This window comes from Dendrobates tinctorius, unplaced genomic scaffold (genome assembly GCF_039654945.1).
Source record: "Dendrobates tinctorius isolate UK_male_01 unplaced genomic scaffold, ASM3965494v1 ptg000102l, whole genome shotgun sequence".
NCBI lineage: Eukaryota > Metazoa > Chordata > Amphibia > Anura > Dendrobatidae > Dendrobates > Dendrobates tinctorius.
The window spans coordinates 34719385-34743413 of NW_027361770.1; the positions used below are offsets into that span (position 1 = coordinate 34719385).

Below are 24029 nucleotides of genomic sequence, written 5' to 3' on the forward strand. Positions count from 1 at the left end.
TGGGTAAAATCGTCAATAAAATGTGTCACACAATTTCTGTTGGTCATGGAAATACCCCATACATGGCTGTACAGTACTGCTTAACCATAGGGTACTTTCACATCTGTATATAAAAAGCAGTTGAGATTATCGTCCTCAAAAGTTGAAGAACGTCAGGTGAGTGTCATTCGTTTTTTTCTCACCTAGTCTCACTTAGCATCTGTATGCCATGCGAGTGTGCGTTTTTTCCCTCACCTAGAATCCGTATAGCATGTGTATGCAATCTGTATGCAATGCTTTTTTAACATCAGCTATTACATACAGTAATTCTCTATGTCATTTCAAGCTAGATTTCTAACTAATAAAAACAATCTGATATACAGAGATAGATAGATAATAGTAAGAAATATATCAGTGAGATATATAATTAGTGCAGTGCGTGTGTAGTTTACTGTACATGTATTTAGCTAATAATTATAGAATTAAAAGAAAAAAGGCGTTGGTTCCCCAATATTTTTTTTTTACCAACTAAATGAAAGCCAACAGCTCGGGGCTAATGTTTATAGTCTGGGAAGGCTGGTTATAAACATGGAGCTTTCCAGGCTATCAGTATCAGCTCACAGCTATCTGCTTTGCCTTTTCTGGTTATTAAGGGGTGGTCTCTCAAAAAATGATGTAGGGTCCCCCTATTTTTAATAACCAGTAAAGGCTAGGCAGACAGCTGCAGCTGCAGGCTGATATTAGGAAGGAGCCATGGATATTGGCGCCCTCCTAGACTAATAGCATCAGCCCTCAGATGCCCTAGAAATGGCGGATCCATTGGCGCTTAGCCTCGGCTCTTCCCACTAGCCACTGCACGCCCGTGTGCCGTGCAAGTTTTTTTTGCACCCATTGACTATCATTGGGGAGTCTTGGCCGTTTCATGCATCCGTACACAGCATGCTGCAAATTTCTCCTCACCCCGATTCCAGGTGAGGAAATACTTGTAGATGAGCACTCATTGACTAACATTGTAGCAAGTGCAATGTGAGGTTTTCTCACATTACACTCGCTGAGTTTAAACACTGATGTGACTGAACCCTTACGGAGACTTTACTCCTGGAGCACAGATTTTTCTAGAATAGTTTGCAGACTCCATATACAAGGCCCTTAAGTGCTAGAAGAGCAGAAACCTCCCTTGTGTTACCCCATTCTGAAAATTATACCCCTTTGCGTATTTTTCTACAGATGTAGTGACAATTTTGACTTCATGGGTGTTTTCTAGAAACAAGCAGCAGTGGTTATGACTGAGTGAAAATTGCAAATCTGTCATTGTAGTTCCCGTACATTGTGCCCAGCTCATGCTTCTGGAGACATGCACCCGTAAATTTAGCAAGCTCTCATCGCTACAGAAATGCCAAACATGTGGACACTAAATCTGATTTAGGCACACTGGGGCTCAGAAGGGAGAGGGGGATTTAGATTTGGGATCGTATAATTTGCTGAATTTCTTTTAGAGGACAAGGAGCCATTTTTCTTTTTCAGAGCTTTTGTACTACCAGTAACGTGAATCCCCCTATATTTCCATTAACAGGTGATGGACCTGAGTGGGGACTTGCATTTTTTGTGAATTGAGTTGATGGTTTTATTGGGAACATTTTATATAACATTTTGGATCACAGGGCCCTACGCTGAGCACTTACATCGAAGTTTACATATCAAGCTCTGAGTGACGTGATACAAATGAAACCCCAGAAGGATTCATTCACTATAATGAGGCAGCAGAGTTACTGTGGATTCCGTCTGGCCTCAGTTCAGCATTGTCCTTCTTTTCAGAAGTGCACAAAACTGTGGTCGACTGGGCTTTTATGATCGCCTAAAAAGACAGACACCACTGGATCATAGGCCAGACAGAGTCCACAGTGCCTCCATCTGCCTCATTACAGGGAATATTCCGATAGAATCATGTATTTCAGAGATTTAAATGGAAACCCAGGTGTAAGCTCTCAGTGTAGAGCACAGGATAAATGTGAGGCAGAATGAACAAATCAACAAATGAAGAATTGGCTTTATTTAGTTGTTACACCATTGCGCATGCAGTATAAGTGATTAGTCGACTTTATGCTTTGGGTTGGTGCAATTACAGCGATTCCAGATTCATATAGTTTTTTCATGTTTGGTTTCTGTCAAACATTAAAAGATGCTTTTTATGCATCAGCATATTTTGAGAGCTATAGTTTTCCTATATTTTATGTTAGGGCTTGTTTTTTATGGGACAATTTGACATTTTTATTGATACCATTTTTGGGCACATAACTGTTTTTGATCCACTTTCTATTCCAATTCTTGCAAGGCAGAATGAACAAAAAACAGCAATTTGGGATTTTTTTTGTTTAATTCCATTATGTGATAAAATTGATAAGGCTGCATTATTCTTTATTCTTCGAGTCGGTACGATTACAGCAATACCACATTTATTAAATTTTTATAAGTTTGGTGCTTTCACAAAATATAAACTATTTTATAGAAAAAATAATTAGTTATTTTTGCATTGCTTTATTTTGAAAGGTATACCTTTTTATTTTTCCACTGATGGATCCGTATGGTCGCTTGTTTTTTGTGGGACAAGATGATGTTTGCAGAGATACCATTTTTTATTTGCATTTGTCTTTTTGATCGCATTTTATTCCACCCTTTGTTCGGCGCTTTTAAGAAAGCTGCCGCCACCGCGCTGGGTCCCCCCGGGTAGTGCCGCCACGCTGCGTCCCTCGGGTGCTGCCGCCACCGCGCTGTGTCCCCCGGTGCCTGCCGCCGGGCTCTGTCCCGTGCTGCGTGGGGGGCTCTGCCGTTCCATCCATGCCTGTGCGGTGGATTGCTTCCTGGAAAATGGCCGCCGCGCAAGCACAGATGGAGATCTCGGCACTGTAATTTCGGGAGTTGAGATTTCAGTGCTGAAATCTCATCTCCCGAGATTTCAATGCCAAGATCTCCATCTGCGCTTGCGCAGCGGCCATTTTCCAGTAAGCAATCCACCGCACAGGCATGGATGGAATGGCAGAGCCCCCGACGCAGCACGGGACAGAGCCCGGCGGCGGCGGCAGGCATCGGTGGGACCCAGCGCGGTGGCGGCAGCACCCGAGGGACCCAGCGCGGCGGCAGCACCCGAGGGACCCAGCGCGGCGGCGGCAGCACCCGGGGGACCCAGCGCGGTGGCACAATAAAAGGTAGATTTGCATTGTAAGACGCACCCCTATTTTCCCCCCAAATTTGGGGGACAAAAGTAAGTCTTACAAAGCGAAAAATATGGTACATTTTTTTTTTTAAATATATTTTTACTTTTTTATTTAGTCCCTCTATGGGACATTCACTTTCAGCAGGGTGATCGCTTTATAAAGCATTGCAGTTCACAAGCATTGCAATGCTTCATAAACTGTCAGTTCTGCTTTCACACAAGCATGTCAGATGATGCTCTGAGCATGGTCTAACAAGCTTGCTAGCCTGGTGACCCGGATGTCATCATGAGGATCACAACAATAATTAGGGGGATAAACTGCTGGGAGCGGTGAGGGCACCTTTCCTGCATTGAGAGTCGGGTGTCAGCTATACTGTTAGCTGAACACTCATTGTGCACACATAATTGCCAGGACGTTTCCTGTATGTCCAAGGTCGGAAATCATTCTCTTCCTAGATGTACAGGATACGTCCAAGGTTGGGAAAAGGTTAAATCAGCCTTCAAGTGCAGTTAAAGATACGGGCTCAGCGTGTGAGCCCGCATCAAAGGCAGGGATATGGCCAATGACGTAAATATACATTGTCAGTCGTAAATGGGTTAAAGAGGTTGTCCGTTACCCTGACTCGGTTACTATTTTTGCTATAAATGCTTAAGGATGGTGTCCCTGAATAATCCCATATACCTTTTCTGCTAAATTTAATGTTGTTTTATTCCTTTTTTACTTCGCTTATTGTTACTGTGACCTAGCATCAGCTCTGTTTTCATAGTGATCACTTCCTCGTCAGAATCCTCTGCTCTATTCTTTCTGCATTTCCTATCATTCCATGTGTTGGGATGCAAGCCAGCAGTGAGTACACCTCCCTGTCACTTGTTTTTCCCATGTAAGGCACAGCCAGCACCTGTAAGCCTAAATCATTACCACTGATCAGAGAGCCGCGGTTCCCACATTGTCAAATGACAGCGTGCTCCCGCAGCTGTGATTGGAGGTAAAAAGTTTACCTCCGGTCACTGGCATCTCCTGATTGGGCTACTGCTCCCATCAGCATACGCCTTCTGCCGCTAATAACAGGAGTGCTTATCAGCTGGCGCATGCGCTCTAACTAAATAATTAAAAAAAAAAAAAAACGGCTTGGGTTTCCCTGATCAGAAGCAGTGTTTTCCGCACCATCATGCACATGACAGCACAACAAACACCCAGTGTTCAGGATGCACAACCCAAACAGCAACAAGGACTTCCTGGTGAAGTCTGGGTTCGGTGTCCGTATCCAAACAGTAGGACGCCGAACTTTATTGTTCGGGTTCGCCCATCTCTATATTTGAATCATTATTTATTTTTGCCATTTTATGTACAGTTGTGCTCAAATGTTTACATACCCCGGCATAATTTGTGCTTTCTTGGCCTTTTTTCAGAGAATATGAATGACAGCACCAAAACTTTTTCTCCACTCATGGTTAGTAGTTGGCTGAAGCCATTTATTGTCAAACTACTGTATTTTCTCTTTTTAAATCATAATGACAACCTAAAACATCCAAATGACCCTGATCCAAAGTTTACATACCCTGGTGATTTTGGCCTGATAACATGCACAGAAGTTGGCTACAAAAGGTAACATCCTCACCTGTGACCTGTGACAAATGTCAGGAAAATTGATCAGGATGCAAAGAAAAACCCACAAATAACATCAGCTGAAAATCCACCTGAGGAAGGTAGCGGTCCGCTGCCGAAATGCATAGTAGTTCAATAAAAGGTCTGCTCACCACTAACCTATTGCAATGTGCTCTATAGCCTTAGCGCTCCTCAAATTGACCACATCCATATTATTTAAAAAAAAACGTTGAAATTCCCCTTGAGGGATTGTGGCTGCAGCAGCTTGGGGCCATAGAGAGTATCTTCAGGCATCAGCACCTGGAGTGACATCACATCCTGTGAAGTGGTATCATGTGACCAGATCTTGGACCCACGTGACCAGACCAGGAAGCACAGCACAGGAGTGGTCCCAGAGCAACACAGCAGGAGTGCATGGAGATTCGCGCTACCGAGGTTGTGCAGGGGTGCGCAACCCTTCCAGGTTAGGGGCTAATCTCCCCACCTTTCATTGAAATATCCCCACTAGACCACCAGGTACTTCACATGCTGCGCTCTTCCATGTTCATTGTCTTTAATAATGTTTAACGTCCTGCATAAGTAGCTGTCCTTTAATTGGGCCCACCTAACAAACTAATTATCACAGGTATTTGAGATTGATATCAGTGATCTAAAGAGCCTAGAGACACAATACTATTCATGAGTTTATTTGAAAGACAATATTAAACCTTTATGACACTTAAATCCAATTTGCATAATGATTAGGAACATGGTGTATTCAAGCTAAACCTCTCTCTCTTTATTGTCTTTGGAACATATAGTATAAGCTCAAAATTACTTATTTTCATAAAGATAAGGGAGAAAAAGCACTTTACACTTTATTAACACTGTCTATAGGGTATGGCAGTACCCTATATGTAGTTATAAAATGATGTTTGGGTGATGTCATCAGATTATTATACTCATTTATTACCATTAATAGCCCTATTACATCTCCATGACCACAGTGTTTAGTCTGAATGATAGCCAACTAACCCATTTCCTGAGATAAGATATTGTATTATTGTTGGATGAAGCAATTATCTTGTCATCACCCCTTCCCTTCCCCCTTCTTCCCATAATATTTAGTTATGATTAAAATTAACATTATGTTTAGCTATCAAATGATTGAGAAAGATATTGTAATGATGTACAATGATCGAATGTTAAATTGTTGTAAAGTATGACTTTATAAAACAATAAGTTAATGGTTAAAAAAAATTATGTTCATTTTCATCACTGTGACAGACCCTATCACAGCGATCAAAATAAAAAAAATAGCAAATCAAATGCCCTTTTATCACCCCCTTAGTTATATAAAAATAATAAAATTTAAAAAAAAAATGTATTTCCATTTTTCCATTAGGGTTAGGGGTAGGGTTATGGTTGGGCTTATAGTTGGAGTTGGGGTAAAGTTAGGGTTGGGCTAAGGTTAGGGTTGGGCTAGGGTTAGGATTGGGCTAAAGTTAGGGTTGGGCTAAAGTTAGGGTTGGAGCTAGGGTTAGAGTTGGGGCTAGGGTTAGAGCTGGGCTAAAGTTAGGTGCTTCCTGAAGAAATCTAAACGAAACGTGCATTGGGGCGGCAGGAACAGCGTGTTGCCAGAGTATTGTCATGTCCTAGTCAGTAAGTTTATCCTCTTACTTCATACTTTATTTGATTAGGCTTGCTAAAAGCCATCTTTTATCTTGGGCTGTATCCCTTGATTCTGCTGGTTAGCAAATCGCACTTTATCTCAATGCTGCTAACAGAGTGTGCTTTTCCTTGCACTGCCAATGACACATAGACTTACACTGCGTAGATCCGTTTGGCATAGGCAGTGCGCTCTCCCCTCCCGCTAGACCCCCCCCCAATAAAACAAAAACAGACCAGGGATGGGTTAAACAGGTCGGTCACAGTTTATTAATTAAATTACACCACGCGGGGAGGGGCAAATTACATTCCGCAACTGGCTCGATCGCCGCAGGCCCCGTCTGTGATAGACATGCGAGCCGACCAATGAGGGTTACGAACCTTTGCCCCTCCCAGCATTACCGCTGTGACTTAAAACAAAACAAGAAAAGGGAAATTTTTTTTTTTTTTACAAGAGGAAAAACATTGGAACAGGCAACACCAAAACGTTGACATATATACATAAGGGAGGGAGGGTGGGACAACCACTACCAGGGGTCAGCCAAGGAGAAATAGGAAGCCCTGACCCCTGGTACCTGAATTTTAACCCCTGTGGGTGTGGCTGGCCGCCCCCCTCCTCATTTCCCCATTGGTCATTCGGGGGTCCCAATAGAGCATCACCTGGAGGGAATAGTGGTAGGGGGAATTCTGGCACTGTAATCTGACCCTCTAGCTAAATCCATGGGGACTACGCAGTCAGAGGGACGTTCCTTAGTCAGTGCCGTGCCTGCCATTAAACTCAACCTCACGTTGTGGTCACACTGTATTTGTACTTTGGCAGTAATATTTAGGTATATTTTTGCAGTTTACACTTTGTTCTGATGTTTGCTACTAACTATTTATTTGGGTCTATATTGTAATACACTGACTTATTGGCTTACTACCTAATTTATACATTGTTTATTTTATTGGCACCATTCCGCCCCTGTTTTGTTTGGTGTCCAGTAGTTTTCTGATTTTCATTATTTTAAATCATACTTTATAAAGATTTCTTTTTAAACTGTTATGTGCTTCAATATAATCCCGAGTTTTAGTACTTGATACATGAATTGGGACTTTTTGTGTTAAAGGGAACCTGTCATCTCGTTTTTCAGCTATAAGCTGCGGCCACTGCCTTTCGGGCAGGCGCTGGGCCTCTCTGACCTTTCCCGGCGCCTGCACACTGCAGTACTTGGCTCTGCCCTCAACAGGGCAGATCAGTACGCCTGCGCAGGAGCCACGAGACGAAGCAAGGAAGATGATGACATTGCATGAAGATGGAAGGCGCCGGACCCGGACCTGCGACACCCATCGGACCGGACCACCCCCAGGTGATTATAATAAAACTTGTTTTTCTTATCTTTCAGGTTAGATCGGGGGCTTATCTTCAGCATTCTAGAATGCTGTAGATAAGCTCTGAAAGGCAGTGACTGCAGCTTATACCTTAGAAACGAGGTAACAGGTTCCCTTTAAGTAGTCAAATTTACATGATAGGTGCAGAAATGATGGAACATTAAAAAATCTCTGAAAGCTCATCATGGGAACCTATCCTAATTTTCATGCACTGTAGCTATCCATTTCACAGAAACACACAGTCTTCTGGCACAGCTTAATAAGATTCCATAATTGGCAGACTAAGAGGCTATTGTTATGTTTTTGGCTGCCTTATCCATTATAAGCACCATACTGGGTAAAGAGCCAATAGGATGCAGAAGGAATCTGCACCATGGCATCTGAAGGCTTAAATAGTGAGGATCGACCCAAGCATATCAGCTGTAGGTTACAACATGCTGTTATAGTTTGCCTGGCGCAGGAAGGGGTTAACATTGAAAACAATGGAAAAGCTAATATTTGTCTGTAGGTTGCTGAGAAGTTTCAACTGTGGTTTTGAAGTTTCTGTTTGGACACTGGATGTTGCCTCAGGAATGCCATGCAAGAATTGTTGGCTGTGTTCCCTTATTGTAATATTGAATAGGAAATTAAGTCCTTTCATTGAAAGAAATCCAATCTGTTAGCCCCTTCACAACCTTAGTTGTATCCATACATCCAGGTTGGGAAGTACTTCCCGACTTTGGAAGTCATGTTGATTTTTCACACACAGGAGCTGTGCCCACATGATCATCGCTGGGTGTTCATCGATTCTGACACCCGGCATGCAGTGCCAGGAGCAGTGCCGGCTCGATAGTATTGATCACAGCATTTAGAAGGCAAGGGCAAGCTCTCTCTCCCCTCCAATCGGCACCCCCACGATGACATTGTGAGGGGCCAATCATTGCCATGGTGACCCAATGTTGGCATGACTACCTCCAGTTCACCAGGGCTAGCATCTTGGTTACATCATGCGTAGTGCATGATCTAACATTCTTGTGTCAGTGCAGCATTGACAGTTTACAAAGCAGTGGAATGCTCTTGCATAGCAATGCTTTATGAAGTGATCAAACTGCAAAAAGTAATATAGAGAGAGTAAGTAAAAACGCACAAAAAAGTAACAAAAATATGTGTTTTTATAAATCATAAAATTAAATAAAAAAATAAAAACATTGTACCCATAAATAAGTATTTTTATTAAAAAAAAAAAAAGTACATATATTTGCTGTTGCTACATCCAGAAGGACCCGGCCTATAACACTGATCCACTAGTTAACATCTTCAGTGAACACCGTAAAAATATACACAAAAAGACAGGCAAAAAAACTATGCTTTTTCATCATACCGCTGAACAAAAAGTGGAATAAAACACCATCAAGATGAATGTAAATAAAAATGGTATAGTTGAAAGCGTCATCTTGTCCCATAAAAAAAAATCCATGATACAGCTCCATCAGTGGAAAAGTTAAAAAAAAAAAAAAAAAAGATATAGCTCTCAAAATATGGTGATGCAAAAATAATTATTTTTTCTATAAAAAATTTTTTGTGTAAAAGCACCAAAACACAAAAAAAGATATAAATGCGGTATCCCTGTAATCATACTGACCTAAATAATAAAGCTACCTTATAAATTTTACTACACATGGAATGGCATTAAAAAAAAATCTGAATTTCTGGTTTTTGTTCATTGTGTCTCGCAAAAATCGGAATAAAAGAGATAAAAAAAATCAAGTGCCCAAAAATGATAGCAATCAAAATGTCAACTCGTCCCGCAAAAAACAAGCCCTCATATGACTCTATAGACAGAAATATGGAAAAAATATAGCTATATATATGGTGATGCGCAAGAAAATCCATCTTTTAGCGTGTGATAGCAGCCAAACATAAAAAGACTATATAAATCTGTAATCGCTATGACCTGAAGAATAAAGTTGTCTTAGTCAATTATACTGCACAAAGAACGGTGTAAAAAAATAAATAAAACCAATTCTTTACCTATTTTTGATTTGTTCTTTCTGCCTCCGAAAGATCGCAATAAGTTTCGGCTCACATTTATCCTGCGCTCTGTGCTGAGCGCTAACACCAGGGTTTCCATGTAAATCTCTGAAATATGTGATTCAGATGGAAACCCCAGTGGAAGATTCCCTATAAAGAAGTAGACAGAGGCACTGTGGCTTTGTCTGACCTATGGTGGTGTCTGTTTTTTAGGCATGCATAAAACCACAGTCTGCCACCTCAGAGGCTCTCCCAGTTGGGTCTTGGCACCCGCAAGCCATAATGGCAAAATCTGCACTAAATTATGATGCTCCTTATCTTCACAGTTTTACACTGTGCCTCAAAAGTAGTTCCCAATTTACATATAGGGAATTGGCATACTCTGCAAAAATTGCACAACAAAACTGAGAGGTCCATTGTTTCATTATTAGCCCTTATAAAAATAAAATAATTGGGTCTAAAACAACATTTTAGTGGTAAAAATTTTGTTTTTATTTCTTCACTGCCCAATGGTATAAAATTCTGTGAGGCACATGTGGTATCAATATGTTTGCTGCACCCCTACATAAATTAATTGAAAGGTGTAGTTTGTAAAATTACATCACTTTAGGGGGGAGTTTATGCTGTTCTGGCACCTCAAGGTCTTTGCCAATGTGACATGGTATCCTCAATGCATTCCAGCAAAATCTGATCTCCAAAATGGAGCTCCTTTTAAGTTTTGCACTGTGCCTCAAAAGTCATTTTCAACCGCATGTGGAGTATCAGTGTACTTCGGAGAAATTGAAAAGCAAATTTTGGGGTCCATTTTTCCCTGATATCCTTGTGAAAAACAACATTTTTGTGGAAACAGTATATTTTTTTCATTTTCACAGTTCAACGTTGTAAAATTTTGGGTTCAAGGTGCTCGCCACACATCTAGATAAATTCCCTGACTGGTCTAGTTTCCAAAATTGGGTCAAGTGTAGGGAATTTCCACTGTTTAGGCTCATCAGGGGCTTACCAAATGTGATATGACACCCTCAGACCATTCCATCAAACACTACATTTCAAAATGTCATTCCTTCCTTTCTGAGCCATGTGCCAAAAAAACAGTAGTTTTTCGTCATATATGGGGTATCAGCGTACACGGGAAATTGCACAACAATACGTATGCTACATTTTCTCCCATCACTCTTGCAAAAATTAAAAAAAATTGGGTCTAAAAGACATTTTTGTGGGAAAAATGGGATTTTTTATTTTCATGGCTCTGTTATAAAGCTATGTGAAGAAGCTGGGGGTTCAAGGTGCTCACCACACAACTATATAAATTCCTATTCAAAATTGGGTCACTTGTTGGGGTTTCCGCTGTTACGGCATATCAGGAGCTCTCTCCAAACACAACATCGCATCCGCTCTTGATTCCAGTCAATTTTGCGTACAAGAAGTCAAACGGTGCTCCTTCCCTTCTGAGTCCTGCTGTGCGCCCAAACAGTAGTTTCCCGTCACATATGGGGTATCTGCTCACTCAGGAGACATGTCAAAACAAATTTTAGTTTCCATTTTTTCCTGTTACCCTTGAGAAAATAAAAAATCTGGGGCTAAAAGGCTTTTTTTGTTTGATAAAAATGTGATTTTTTATTTTCATGACCATATTCATTCACATTAACAGAAATAAACGCTTGAAGTAGATTACTCTTTTGTAATGACTCTATATAATACAGTTGTGCTCAAAAGTTTACATACCCCAGCAGAATTTCTGCTTTCTTGTCCTTTTTTCAGAGATAAACACCAAATCTTTTTCTCCACTCATGGTTAGTGGTTGGGTGAAGGCATTTATTGTCAAACTACTGTGTTTTCTCTTTTTAAATCATAATGACAACCCAAATCATCCAATTGACCCTTATCAAAAGTCCACATACCCCATTTCTTAATACCGTGTATTGCCCCCTCTAACATCAACGACAGCTTGAAGTCTTTTGTGGTAGTTGTGGATGAGGTTCTTTATTTTATCAGATGGTAAAGCTGCCCACTCTTCTTGGCAAAAAGCCTCCAGTTCCTGTAAATTCCTGGGCTGTCTAGCATGAACTGCACGCTTGAGATCTCCTCAGAGTGGCTCAATGATATTGAGGTCAGGAGACTGAAATGGCCACTCCAGAACCTTCACTTTGTTCTGCTGTAGCCAATGACAGGTCGACTTGGCCTTGTGTTTTGGATTGTTGTCACGTTGGAGCGTCCAAGTAAGTCCCATGCGCAGCTTCCGGGCTATGATTGAAAATTTCCCTCCAGTATTTGCTGATAATGTGCTGTATTCATCTTTCCTTCAAATTTAATCAAGTTTCCTGTGCCTTTGTAGCTCACACATCCCCAAAACATCAGCAATCCACCTCTGTGCTTTACAGTAAAAATGGGGTTCTTTTCATCATAGGCCTTGTTGAGCTCTCTCCAAATGTAACATTTATGGTTGTGGCCAAAAAGATTAATTTTGGTCTCATCACTCCAAATTACCTTGTTTCAGAAGTTTTGAGGCTTTTGTCTGTGCAGTTTTGCATATTGAAGGTGAGATACTTTGCGTCATTTGCACAGTAATGGCTTTCTTCTGGCGAATCAACCATGCAGCCCATTTTTCTTCAAGTGCCTCCTTATTGTGCATCTTGAAACAGCCACAGCACTAGTCCAGTATTTCGGCTGATGTTATTTGTGGGTTTTTCTTTACATCTCAAACAATTTTCCTGGCAGTTGTGGACAAGATTTTTGTTGGTCTGCCTGACCGTGGTTTTGTTTTTACAGAGCCCCTGATTTTCCTTTTGTTAATCACAGTTTGAACGCTGCTGACTGGCATTATCAATTCCTTGGATATTTTTTTGTGTCCATTTCCTGTTTTATACAGTTCAACTAACGTTTCCCGTAGATCTGTTGACAATTTTTTGCTTTCCCCATGACTCACAATCCAGAAACGTCAGTGGCTGGATGAAAGATGCAAGAGACTGTCTGGATCCCTGAAACTCACTCAGATTTTATGCACACACACTGATTACAAGGAAACAGGTCACAGGTGAGGATGTTACCTTTAGTAGCCACTCAAACCCATTTGTGTCAAATTCTGTGCATGTTATCAGGCCAAAATCACCAGGGTATGTGACCTTTTGTTCAAGGTCATTTGGATGTTTTGGGTTGTCATTATGATTTAAAAAGAGAAAACACAGTAGTTTGACAATAAATGGCTTCACCCAAAAACTAACCATGAGTGGAGAAAAAGTTTTGGTGTTATCACTCATAATCTCTGAAAAAAGGCCAGGAAAGCAAAAATTCTGCTGGGGTATGTAAACTTTTGAGCACAACTGTATATGAGTTTCCCTTTTTGTATTGAAGAACTGAAATAAATTCACTTTTTGATGATATTCTAATTTTGTGAGAAGCACTTGTATATTACAGTTTCTTATTTTCACATGTACTATTGATTCATGCAATGAAAATGAAAACCATGGTTACTTTTTAAATAAGACAGACACGCACCCCAAAGAAGCAGGGTGAAACACGTGTTGGACTGGAGGCATGCTGTGCCTAATTAGTTTGTGTAATGACACTGTCAAGTATCACTGTGGGAAGCCTTGTTGGCACAAGCAGGGGAGCATGGGACCGGGAGCAGGGGGTGGAAAGACTAAAGCACACAATGCTCACAGGACCTTTGACTAAGGCACGCAGTGCACGCAGGACCTGAGACTAAGTGGTCACATGACCGCCAGGGAGCGGAGCCACCGTACGCGAGGACAGGGAATAAGCCGAGGATGCGGAGCACAGAGCACAGAACGATAACGTAGTCAGTGGGAAGCCAAGGGTCAGAAGCCAGATGAGAGCGAGGTGACAGGAGCAGACAAAAGAGTAAACCGAGATGAGCCCAGGGGTGAGAGAACCAGGAAGAATGGATCAGTACCGAACAGAAAACAGGCAGGAGTCAGGGGACAAAACTGGGTTATACACAGCAAAGCTCACATGCACAGAGGAACAGCGAATACAGATGAGTAACCTAGGTCAGCATCCACTAACCGAGTACACGGAAGTATCACCGATACCAGACCCAGGAAGCACCAGCATTAAATAGACACCCCATAACCAGAGAGAGGCAAACTCACGTTAACCCTGACCTGGCCAGGATGGAGGCTGGACCATCCTGTCCAGAGTCATGACAGTTTGTGGCCAGGACTAATTTATATAACCATGTTCGGTAATACCTTGTATTTATACTTGTGTTCACTCCTGGCTGCAACCTCATTACAGTGACTTCATTGAGTATGGCTGTTCATATTGGGAAGGGTTATCATGTATTATTTGATTTATACCCTTCACTTATAACACCACTGCCATAGGTTTATGATATCATGCATACCACTACCAGGTATGTTGCCACGTCTCAATCATTTAGGCACCTCTCTGATTTTTAAGATGATTACTATTCAATAAACAGTATATTAAATATTTTTGTAGTATTCAATTATTTAGTCCTGAGAGCTACCCAGTTTCTGGCTGTCTATGTGTTGATAATTTGAAGTGCTCCCCCATTGAGTTCCTTTTCTATTATTAGGACTGTCCCTTTGATTAATATTTAAATATATTGGCTGTACGCTGTACAATAAAGAAACTTAAATCCAGGATGAGAGAAACCATTTTTTATGTTATCCTGCCATGTAACCAAAATACATCCAAAAGGTGCTAAACACAACAGATAAGGCTACTTTCACACATCAGTTTTTTGCCGTCAGGCAGGATCCGGCTATTTTTAGAAAAAACGGATCCGGCGTAAATTTTGGAGAACTGTAGAAACGGATCCGTTTTTCTGCTGGATCCGTCTAGCAGGTTATATCTGTTTCCTGGGGGCTGGCCAATTGGATCTGAGCATGCGCAGACTTAAAAAAAACGGATCCGGTGGCTGGATCCGTCTTTTTCTGGATCCGGCACATTCCAGCGCCCATAGACTTTCATTATGGCAAAAAGCCGGAAGCGTCGGATCCGGCGCTTCCGGCTTTTTCGCCGGATACAAAAAACATTACAGTAGCCGTTTTTTCCAGACACCGGAATGAGACAAATAGCCGGATCCGGCAAAAACGGACGAACCGCAATCAATGCCATCCGGCGCGATCCGGCGCTAATACAAGTCAATGGGGAAAAACCGGATCCGGCATTGCATTTCGCCGGATCCGGTTTTACAAAAAAAAGCCGGATCTCGCCTGACGGCGCAAAACGGATGTGTGAAAGAGGCTAAGTCTCCACATTTGTGATTTGTAGAGGCAATAAAGAACGAGCCCTTCACATTAGGGAAATATGTGGGACATATATCTTTAATGCCAGTCTTCTTAGCTTTGAACATCTGAAGGTATAATAATGCTACATTATTAATCATATACAGTAATATAGACAAGCTACAAGATACTGTATAATCCAGTGGCAAACATTTTTTAATTATGTTTACGGTAACTTTAATTATATGTTAGATTTTTCGGTAGGAAATAAAAGCACTGCCTACTTTTGAATCACTATTAATTTAACACTTGTTAATGCAGAAAAATGTCTTTATATGGCATTGATTTTTAATATACAACTATAATATAATGTGGGGTGTTATGAAGTCAGAGGCAGCAGACCAATCAGAGGGAAGCAATTACAAAATTACTATAACTTAAAAAAAACATTTTGCAATAGCAATTTCGATTAACCTTCTGGTAGCTTCTCTACCCTTACAATTGTGGTTTAGATATTATTTACTGTTTAATAATCCGTAAAATCTCTTTATGAAATTTTGATTTAACATTTAATTAAACAGATCATGGTTTATTACATTTGAATGCTAGTAATATATAGTACTGTTAAAAAGTTTTAGGCAGGTGTGGAAAAAATGCTGCACAGTAACAATGGATTAAAAAATAGAAGCAGAAATAGCTGTATACATACAGATAAAAGGGGGTGCTGGGTCTACATGCCCACCCATAAGTTTCCAGAGCCTGGGACAAAGGGAGATTTTGACGTGACATCACAGGAAGCCAGGAGATTCTTAGCCAGAGATCATGAGCAGCTCAGGTTAGGCTAGGTTCATATTGCGTTACCAGCCCGTTCAACGCATAGCGTTGACGGGCTGCATTAACGGTATAGCATAACGCGATCGCGTTATGCTATACCCGCTAACGCAGATGATTCATCTGTGCTAGCAGTGACGGAGCCTCAGACACTGCAGCCCACGTCCGAGGCTCCGTCAATGAATGACGGCACATTGCGAACGCATGCCGCTTTATGGCATTCGTCACGATGCGCCCGATAATGGGGGTCAGTGGCAGCGTTAATGGACTGCGTTACACCGCATTATGCCGCAGTGTAACGCAGTCCATCTAACGGACTGCCACAACGCAACATGACCCCGGCCTTACAAAATGATTTGAGAAAGGAAGGTATTTAGTGAAGTGCTTATCTAGTTCAGAATATTTAGAATTGAGAGTCCTCAGTGGTTGATACCTTTTAATAGCTAACTGAAAAGATGGTAAGGGTATGTGCACACGCTGCGGATTCTGCTGCGGATCCACTGTGGATTTGGCCTCTGCGGATCCGCAGCAGTTCTGCAGACAATGTACAGTACAATGTAAGTCTATGTGATTTACATTCAGCTGTGCACATGCTGCGGATTTTCAACTGCGGAAAAGCTGCGGTTTTGAATCCGCAGAAAGAATTGACATGATTCTGCTGCGGTTTGCCACCTATTCCATTGTCCAGGTGTCAAACCGCAGGGGAAAACTGCTGGCCAATCCGCAGGTAAAACCGCAGGTCATTTTAGCTGTGGTTTTACCTGCGGATCTGCAGATACAAATCTGCGGGTGAATCCGCAGCGTATGCACATAGCCTAACACATTTCAAGTTTTCGAGACTACTCAGGTCTTTTCATAGCCTGATGAAGAGACCTGAGTAGTCTCGAAAGCTTGCAATGTGTTACCATCTTTTCAGTTAGCCATTAAAAGGTATCAGCCACTGAGGACTCTCTATTCTAAATATTCTATCTACTGGTTAACACGGTACAAAGATATATCTCTTTCCTGTATCTATTTCAGGTCCTTCACATGAAAGGGACATGTAAAGAAGTGGCCAACACTTTTAACATTTCTATTTTTTTAAGTATAGTGTGTCCGTAATGTCATGGTGCACTTTTGACCAGTCACAGGAAAGTATACAGTATATGGGTCGCCCTCCCAGGGCTGTGGGGTACTCGATACCGGGCCGGTGTCAGCGGGATGTGTCACAGCAGCAGTGACCCGGTCCGTGGCCCTGGGCGCCCAAGTAATGGGGGAATTGAAATGGTGGAATGTAGTTAATGGAATAGTTCGTGACACCACCTGTGGTGTTCGGCAAGTGAGATGTTAAGCTGACGCTGCATGCAGATCCACTGGGACTGATGGTATGGTGCAGCAAAGATGTAAAAGCTCCCCACAGGTGAAGCTGTAGTCCCAGGGCAGTGTAGATGTGGTTGGCACGGGGATGTAGCAGTGCCGGAAGGGTAGGAAGCAGACAAAGACACGGTGGGGTGCAATTTCTGTACCTTTACTTGATAAATGCAGTCCAGGGTCCTGATTACAGATGGTACTGGAGCAGGCTAGCCTGGAAGCAGCTCAGGGATTCTCTCTCAGCAGATGGGCTGTGCAGTCTCCTTCTTAGCACTTATTTGAGTGAAATACTCCTAGTACTGAGTTACACTGAAGTTCCTCCTACTTCTCTTATTGTCTCTTAGAACTACCTCGTATGGCAGACAGCTGTAGCCGTATTCCTCTCTTGGCTCACTCCGTGCTGTTGTGCCTCCGAGTCTTAGATGGAAGTAGGGCATTTACAGCCTCCTACTCCTCTGGTATCTGTTGCAGGACCGTTAGTATCCGTACAACCGTGGAGACCAGGCTCCAGTTCATGCCCTCTAACTGTGAGGGAGCTCTCTTTCCTCAGCTCAACCTCCAGTTCCTCTCCACACGTCTGCACACGTGGACCTCCTCACACTAACTGACCACTCCTTCCTCTTAGCCCTCAGAGAGCACTCCTCCCTTCAATTCCGGTTCAGAGTCCCCCCTGCTGGCCTGGAGTGGAACTGTGTTGCATGTATAGGTTAACTGCGAGAGAGACCCTTCACTGCTTCCAAGCCTGGCATTACCCTCCCTGGAGGAAGGCAAAGCCACTGTGGCGGCCATACCCCTGGGGGCACCAAATATACAATAACAAAGTCCATAAAAGTCAGGGAGGGCAGGCCAGAACTTAAAGAATTCTTCAGCTGCTCAGCAGTGCGCTCTACAATTACACCTAAGGAAGACTACAGTTCATAAGGTGTTAAAGAAATGTCTCTGTTTTACGGGGTACAAATTGTTTGGATGTGTGTAGGGCAACAACTGGAGCCCACATCGAACTGCACTGAATATGTATGAAACTGGGAGAGTTTTTCTTTTATTTGGGGCAGATTTCACATTTCTATCGTTTTTTGTTGCTTTCCAGTGACTGGTCAAAAATGCACCATGACTTTACGGACACACTGTATTTTTAGTTGGCAGCATTTTTTTTCGCAGCAGTGGAAAACTTTTGCATGGTACGATACATAAAACAGCAAAGGAGGATGTGAATAGAAAAAAAGTATGTAAGTAGCAGTTGCAATTTACTTACATCTTGTTCTACATGCTGTGAATATAGTATTATGCAAGTTTGCAATGACTTTACTTGTAATTAAATTGGTAAAGGCTAACATTGTTGTTTCTATTATATTTTCATTTAGATGACCTATTTAGCTTATTAGGTGCCATTGGAGACATTTCAGATATGGAAAATAAAGCACAAGCAAATCGTAAAGAAAGACCACAGTCTGAGAGCAGAGATGGAACAAGGGGAAGACCGGAGGTACATCATACCGCAGGTGCCCAGCACAGCAAAATGTCTTCTGGTTAGCAGCAAAATATTACAAACAACTACCAACAAAACCAATTTAGCTGGAAAGGGTAATCTGGAAGGTTGTCTGTGCTTTAAATGTGTGGTAGAATACCTGATTTATACAGTTTGAATACTTATGTTATACATTTACTCTGTGTCATTTCTTAAGGTACTGTCACACTTAGCGATGCACCAGCGATCCCGACCAGCGATATGACGCGGTCAGGATCGCTGGTGCATCGCTAAGTGGTCGCTAGTGAGCTGCCACACAGGCAGATCTCACCAGCGACATAGCAGGGGTCGCTACTTACCTGTCACACTAGGCGATCCTGACATCCTCCCGCCCGGCTCCACGCTCGTCGCTCGTCTCTCCACAGGAAGCACCGCAGGAAGCTGACAACGAGAAACGGTCTAGGACGTTCTCACGCGATCAGCGATGACCAGCGGGGGAGCGGGTCGTAGGTAAGTGTCAGACACAGCGATATCGCTAGCAATATCGCTATAACATCACAAGTTATAGCGATATTGCTAGCGATATCGCTTAGTGTGACAGGCCCTTTAAATGGAATTTGTCAGTAACATTTGTCTACACCTAGACAATCAGAGGTGTCTCAAAATAAGGCAGTGTGAAACCTTATCAAGTGTATCTGTTTTGTCATTTGTCATTGTCTGGTGCTCTCTTGGTCTGAATTTCAACCTTTATTTATATGCAAATTAGCTTTGCAGGTACACTGGTAGGAGTATCAGTGCCCTTGCAGTTACTAAAACTTCTTTGATTCTGTCTACCAGAGCCACCCTTCACTCTATGATTGACAGTGGAGAGAAGAGGTGACGTTATACAGCAAAACCTCTGTCTCATAAATCAAAGGGAGATGACGGTAGGGTGTTGCTGTATTTAGATTTAATTGCATAACAAAATTTATCTTCAATTTTCTCTTATTACCCTTTGTGAAAATGAAAAAGCATAATTTTAGTGGAAAAAAGATAATTTTTGTTCACACGTCCCAGCATTGTGAAATTCAGTGAGGCACTTCAAAATACTCAGTAAACATCTAGATGAATATAATGGTTTAACAAAATAGGGTTACTTTTTTTGGGGGGGGTCTCTGCTTTTTTGCACATTATTGACTCTGTTATTGTGACATGGCGTTTACAATCTATTCCAGCCAAAATTGCGCTCCAAAAGTCAAATCCCATTCCTTCCTTTCCGAGCCTTGCCAGGTGCCCAAACAGCAGTTTCAAAGCAATTTGAAGAGAAATTGCACAATAAATTTGGGGTCCATTTTCCCCTGATACACTTGTGAAAATGAAAAATTTGGGGCTAAAGTAACATTTTTGAAATGTTCAATTTTATTTAATTACTATGAAGAACATGAAAGGTTAAAATTTCCAAATGTGGGTTTGAATACTTTGACATAAAGTAGTCATATTATAAATGTTATTTATTTCCTATTTATTGTGTTATCTATTGTGGTATAAAGATTCAAAGTTCAAAACGTGCTAATTTTTCAAAATTTTCATCATATGTTATATATTTTCACAAATAAAAGATTAAATTGAAACATTTGGCTTTGTCAGGAAGATTGCGAAGTTACATCTCCTTGCTGGTTTTCACGTTTTGCTGCCTCACAACCGTGAAATTTCCCTTGTTATTTTTTTTTAGAGTTTTGCATCAGTTCATGTAAAGAACATGCCTACAACAGCAAACATTTGATTTTCTCATTCTTGTGAAGCAAGCAGCAAATAAAACAAAATAACTGTAAACTTCAGTGTGTATAACTATTCACCTCCCCCAAAGTCAGTACTTTGTAGAGCCTCCTTTTGCGGCAATTACAGCTGCAAGACTCTTTGGATAAGTCTCTATGAGCTTTCCACATCTTGCCACTAGTATTTTTGCCCATTCCTCAAGGCAAAACTGCTCCATTTTTGCTTATATTTTTCTCATTTCACCAACTTAGACTATATAGTGGTGATGCATCACACACAAATTGGATTACAAAAATATTAAAACACATGTTGTAATGTGTGAATACCTTTGCAAGCCACTGTATGTCTGGGAGCAAATAATAAATAAAATATTGGAAAGTTAATAAACGTAGTTCACAAGATTTATAGTTAAATAAAAGCATCCATTTAAGAGCCTGCAGATCTGTAAATAAATAAGCCTTCTGTGTTTAATGAACCTTAATCGTTTAGAAATACCTGCAATTTATCACATTTCAAAAAACAAAAATCAGTCATGGATGTAAGCAGCAGATTCCCAGTGTCACCTATGTAATGTGTACAGCACAGTAACAGTGTCATCTATGTAAGGTATTCAGCAGTGTCGGCAACTATGTGAGTCTTATATCAATCTTGATGTCTATTTGATGTGTATATAACACTCTAGATGTCTCCTATGTGATGTGTATACAGCAGTGTCTGTTTCCTCTGTGATGAAGAGGTGGGCTGCAGGAGGCTTCAGGAAAATGTCAGCGCAGATTGAGATCTCGGAGGCACTCTGCTTCAGGAAAAAGTTATCTCCAGCTGCGCAGGCGCAGCCTCCGTTGGCCATTTTCCTTGAAGCCTCCGGCGGCCCACCACTTCTGGAAGATGACCGTAGGGAAACCGGTGATACACCATGATGCGACGTGGACACCAGGCCACGCCGTGGACACACGGTTGCGGCATGGACACATTTCTGCCGCTGGCATCCTGAAGAAGGGACCCTGCTTTGGTGTGTTCCTCACCGCCCACCTCTACAGCATCACCACACCTCTGCCGCCGCCAGTTCCGATGCTACACGATTTCCGCAACCCCCTGGTATGCCTGCGTTCGCACTATAAGACGCAGCCCCCATTTTCCTCCCAAATTTTTGGGGAAAAAAGTGCGTCTTATAGAGCGAAAAATACGGTACTTTTTTTCCCCACTGTATCTTCTGTGAATGTAGGCTTGTGTATATCCTTCTGTTTCCTCTTAATCCCAGACAGACTAGATGATGTTGAGATCATTGTTCTGTAGAGGCCATATCATAACTTCCACGAATCCTTAAATTTTCTTTTCACTGAAGATAGTTCTTAACCCCTTCACGACCAATGACGCCACATAGGCATCATGAAAACCTGTGTCATTATGACCAGTGATGCCTATGTGGCGTCATGACTTTAAAGCCCCCCCTGCGGGTCGGGTGACCCGGGTCACTGAATGGACACCTGACCCGCAGATACAGGGGTCTTTGTACTTCACCACAGGGGGCGTGGCTTCACCCCCACGTGGCTATGATCGCTCTGATTGGCTGTTAAAAGTGAAACAGCCAATCAGAGCGATAGTAATATTTCATCAATGAAAATTGATGAAATATTACAATCCAGCCATGGCCGGTGCTGCAGTAGCATCGGACATGGCTGGTGACACCGATCCGACCCCGCCACCGGTTAACGGGGGTGATCTGCCCCCAGACACTGAATGACAGCGGCGATGTGCCGCTGCTGTCATCATCTGCTCCCCCTGCCTTCCCTCCGCTCCCCCGCCTTCCGATTACCTCCCCTCCCACCCCCCGGTACCTACCAAGTGCCGCTATTGGTCCCGGTGTCCTGTGGTTCCGGACCATGGGCACCGCCATATTAGAAAATGGCGGGCGCATGCGCAGTGCGCCCGCCGGCTGCAGATTCCATTCATTCATTTTGATCACTGTGATAAACTCTCACAGTGATCAAAATAGAATGAAAAGTAAATAAACCCCCCTTTATCACCCCCCACAGGCAGGAACAAATAATAAAATAAAGAAATTATTTTTATTTTTCCATTAGGGTTAGGGTTGGAAATAGGGTTAGGGTTAGAAATAGGGTTAGGGTGGGAAATAGGGTTAGAGTTAGGGTTGGAAATAGGATTAGGGTTGGAATTAGGGTTAGGGTGGAATTAGGGTTAGGGTTGGAATTAGGGTTAGAGTTGGAATTAGGGTTAGGGTTACAATTAGGATTAGGGTTGGAATTAGGGTTAGGGTTGGAATTAGGGTTAAGATTAGGGTTAGAGATGTGTTGGGGTTAGGGTTGGGATTAGGGTTAGGATTGTGGTTAGGGTTATGGTTAGGCTTAGGGATGTGTTGGGGTTAGGGTTATGGTTAGGGTTGGGATTAGGGTTAGGGATGTGTTGGGGTTAGGGCTGTGGTTAGGGGTGTGTTGGGGTTAGGGTTGGAGTTAGAATTGAGGGGTTTCCACTGTTTAGGCACATCAGGGGGTCTCCAAACGCGACATGTTGCAACCATTGATTCCAGCCAATTTTGCGTTCAAAAAGTCAAACTGTGCTCCCTCCCTTCCAAGCCCCGACGTGTGTCCAAACAGTGGTTTACCCCAACATATGGGGTATCAGCGTACTCAGGAAAAATTGCACAACAACTTTGGGGGTCTAATTTCTCCTGTTACCCTTGGAAAAATAAAAAATTGGGGGCTAAAAAATTATTGGGTTATGAGGGTTCAAAGTGCTCACAAGACATCTAGATAAGTTCCTTGGAAGGTTTTTTAGTTTCCAAAATGGGGTCACTTGTGGGGGGTTTCTACTGTTTAGGCACATCAGGGGCTCTGCAAACGTAACGACGATCGCAGACCATTCCATCAAAGTCTGCATTTCAAAACATTACTACTTCCATTCCGAGCCCTTACGTGTGCCCAAACAATGGTTCCCCCCATATATGGGGTACCAGCATACTCAGGACAAACTGGACAACAACTTTTGGGGTCCAATTTCTCCTGTTACCCTTGTGAAAATAAAAATTTGGGAGCTAAAAAATCATTTTTTGAGGAAAAAAATGAAAAACCAACCAGTGCTTTTTCACTCTCAAATCCTTTGGATGTAACTGACAGCTGGGTGAGGTTAGAAAGCAGCAGCACACTTACTTTTTCCAGGTGCCAGTTTCATCCAAACAGTTAGAGTGAAGTGGCTGTGGTACTCGCAGGTACCTGGGATGCAGTGACGAGGTGGTAGCCGGAGTGAGCTTGAAATGCAACTTTTATATAGGGACTATGTTGCGCAACTAGCAAGCTGACAACAGACATCCTCGCAGGGATCCAAACAATAATACACTGGTAACACAATATTAACTACCTGGTCGGAACCGGTAACTATGAGGCTGCGGTATGGCCGACTACAGGTCCAAGCACTATGACTGATCAACTACAACATATCACTTATCCTTCTCTGACGTCCGGCAGAGTGGTGGTTGGTGTCTATTTGGCGTCTCAGCCGCTGGGCCCAGCCGACGAGAAGTTGACGTAAGTTTCGGGCGTTCCTACGCCCAGGTGAAGCGAGGGCACAACAGGCCCC

The 24029-nt window shown here is 42.4% G+C and overlaps 1 protein-coding gene across 2 annotated transcripts in view; it reads left to right on the top strand.

The window, feature by feature from the left end:
- LOC141099767 (NFX1-type zinc finger-containing protein 1-like) overlaps positions 1-24029 on the top strand; it is a 486056-nt gene that overhangs the window by 22659 nt on the left and 439368 nt on the right. Inside the window, exon 2 of one of the 2 annotated variants that reach the window (XM_073587805.1) lies at positions 18580-18717. In XM_073587805.1, the coding sequence (XP_073443906.1) occupies positions 18624-18717 (94 nt within the window). In that variant the 5' untranslated portion in view covers positions 18580-18623. Of the gene's footprint in view, positions 1-18579; positions 18718-24029 lie in introns of those variants that run through there. The other variant, XM_073587806.1, reaches the window with a different exon arrangement.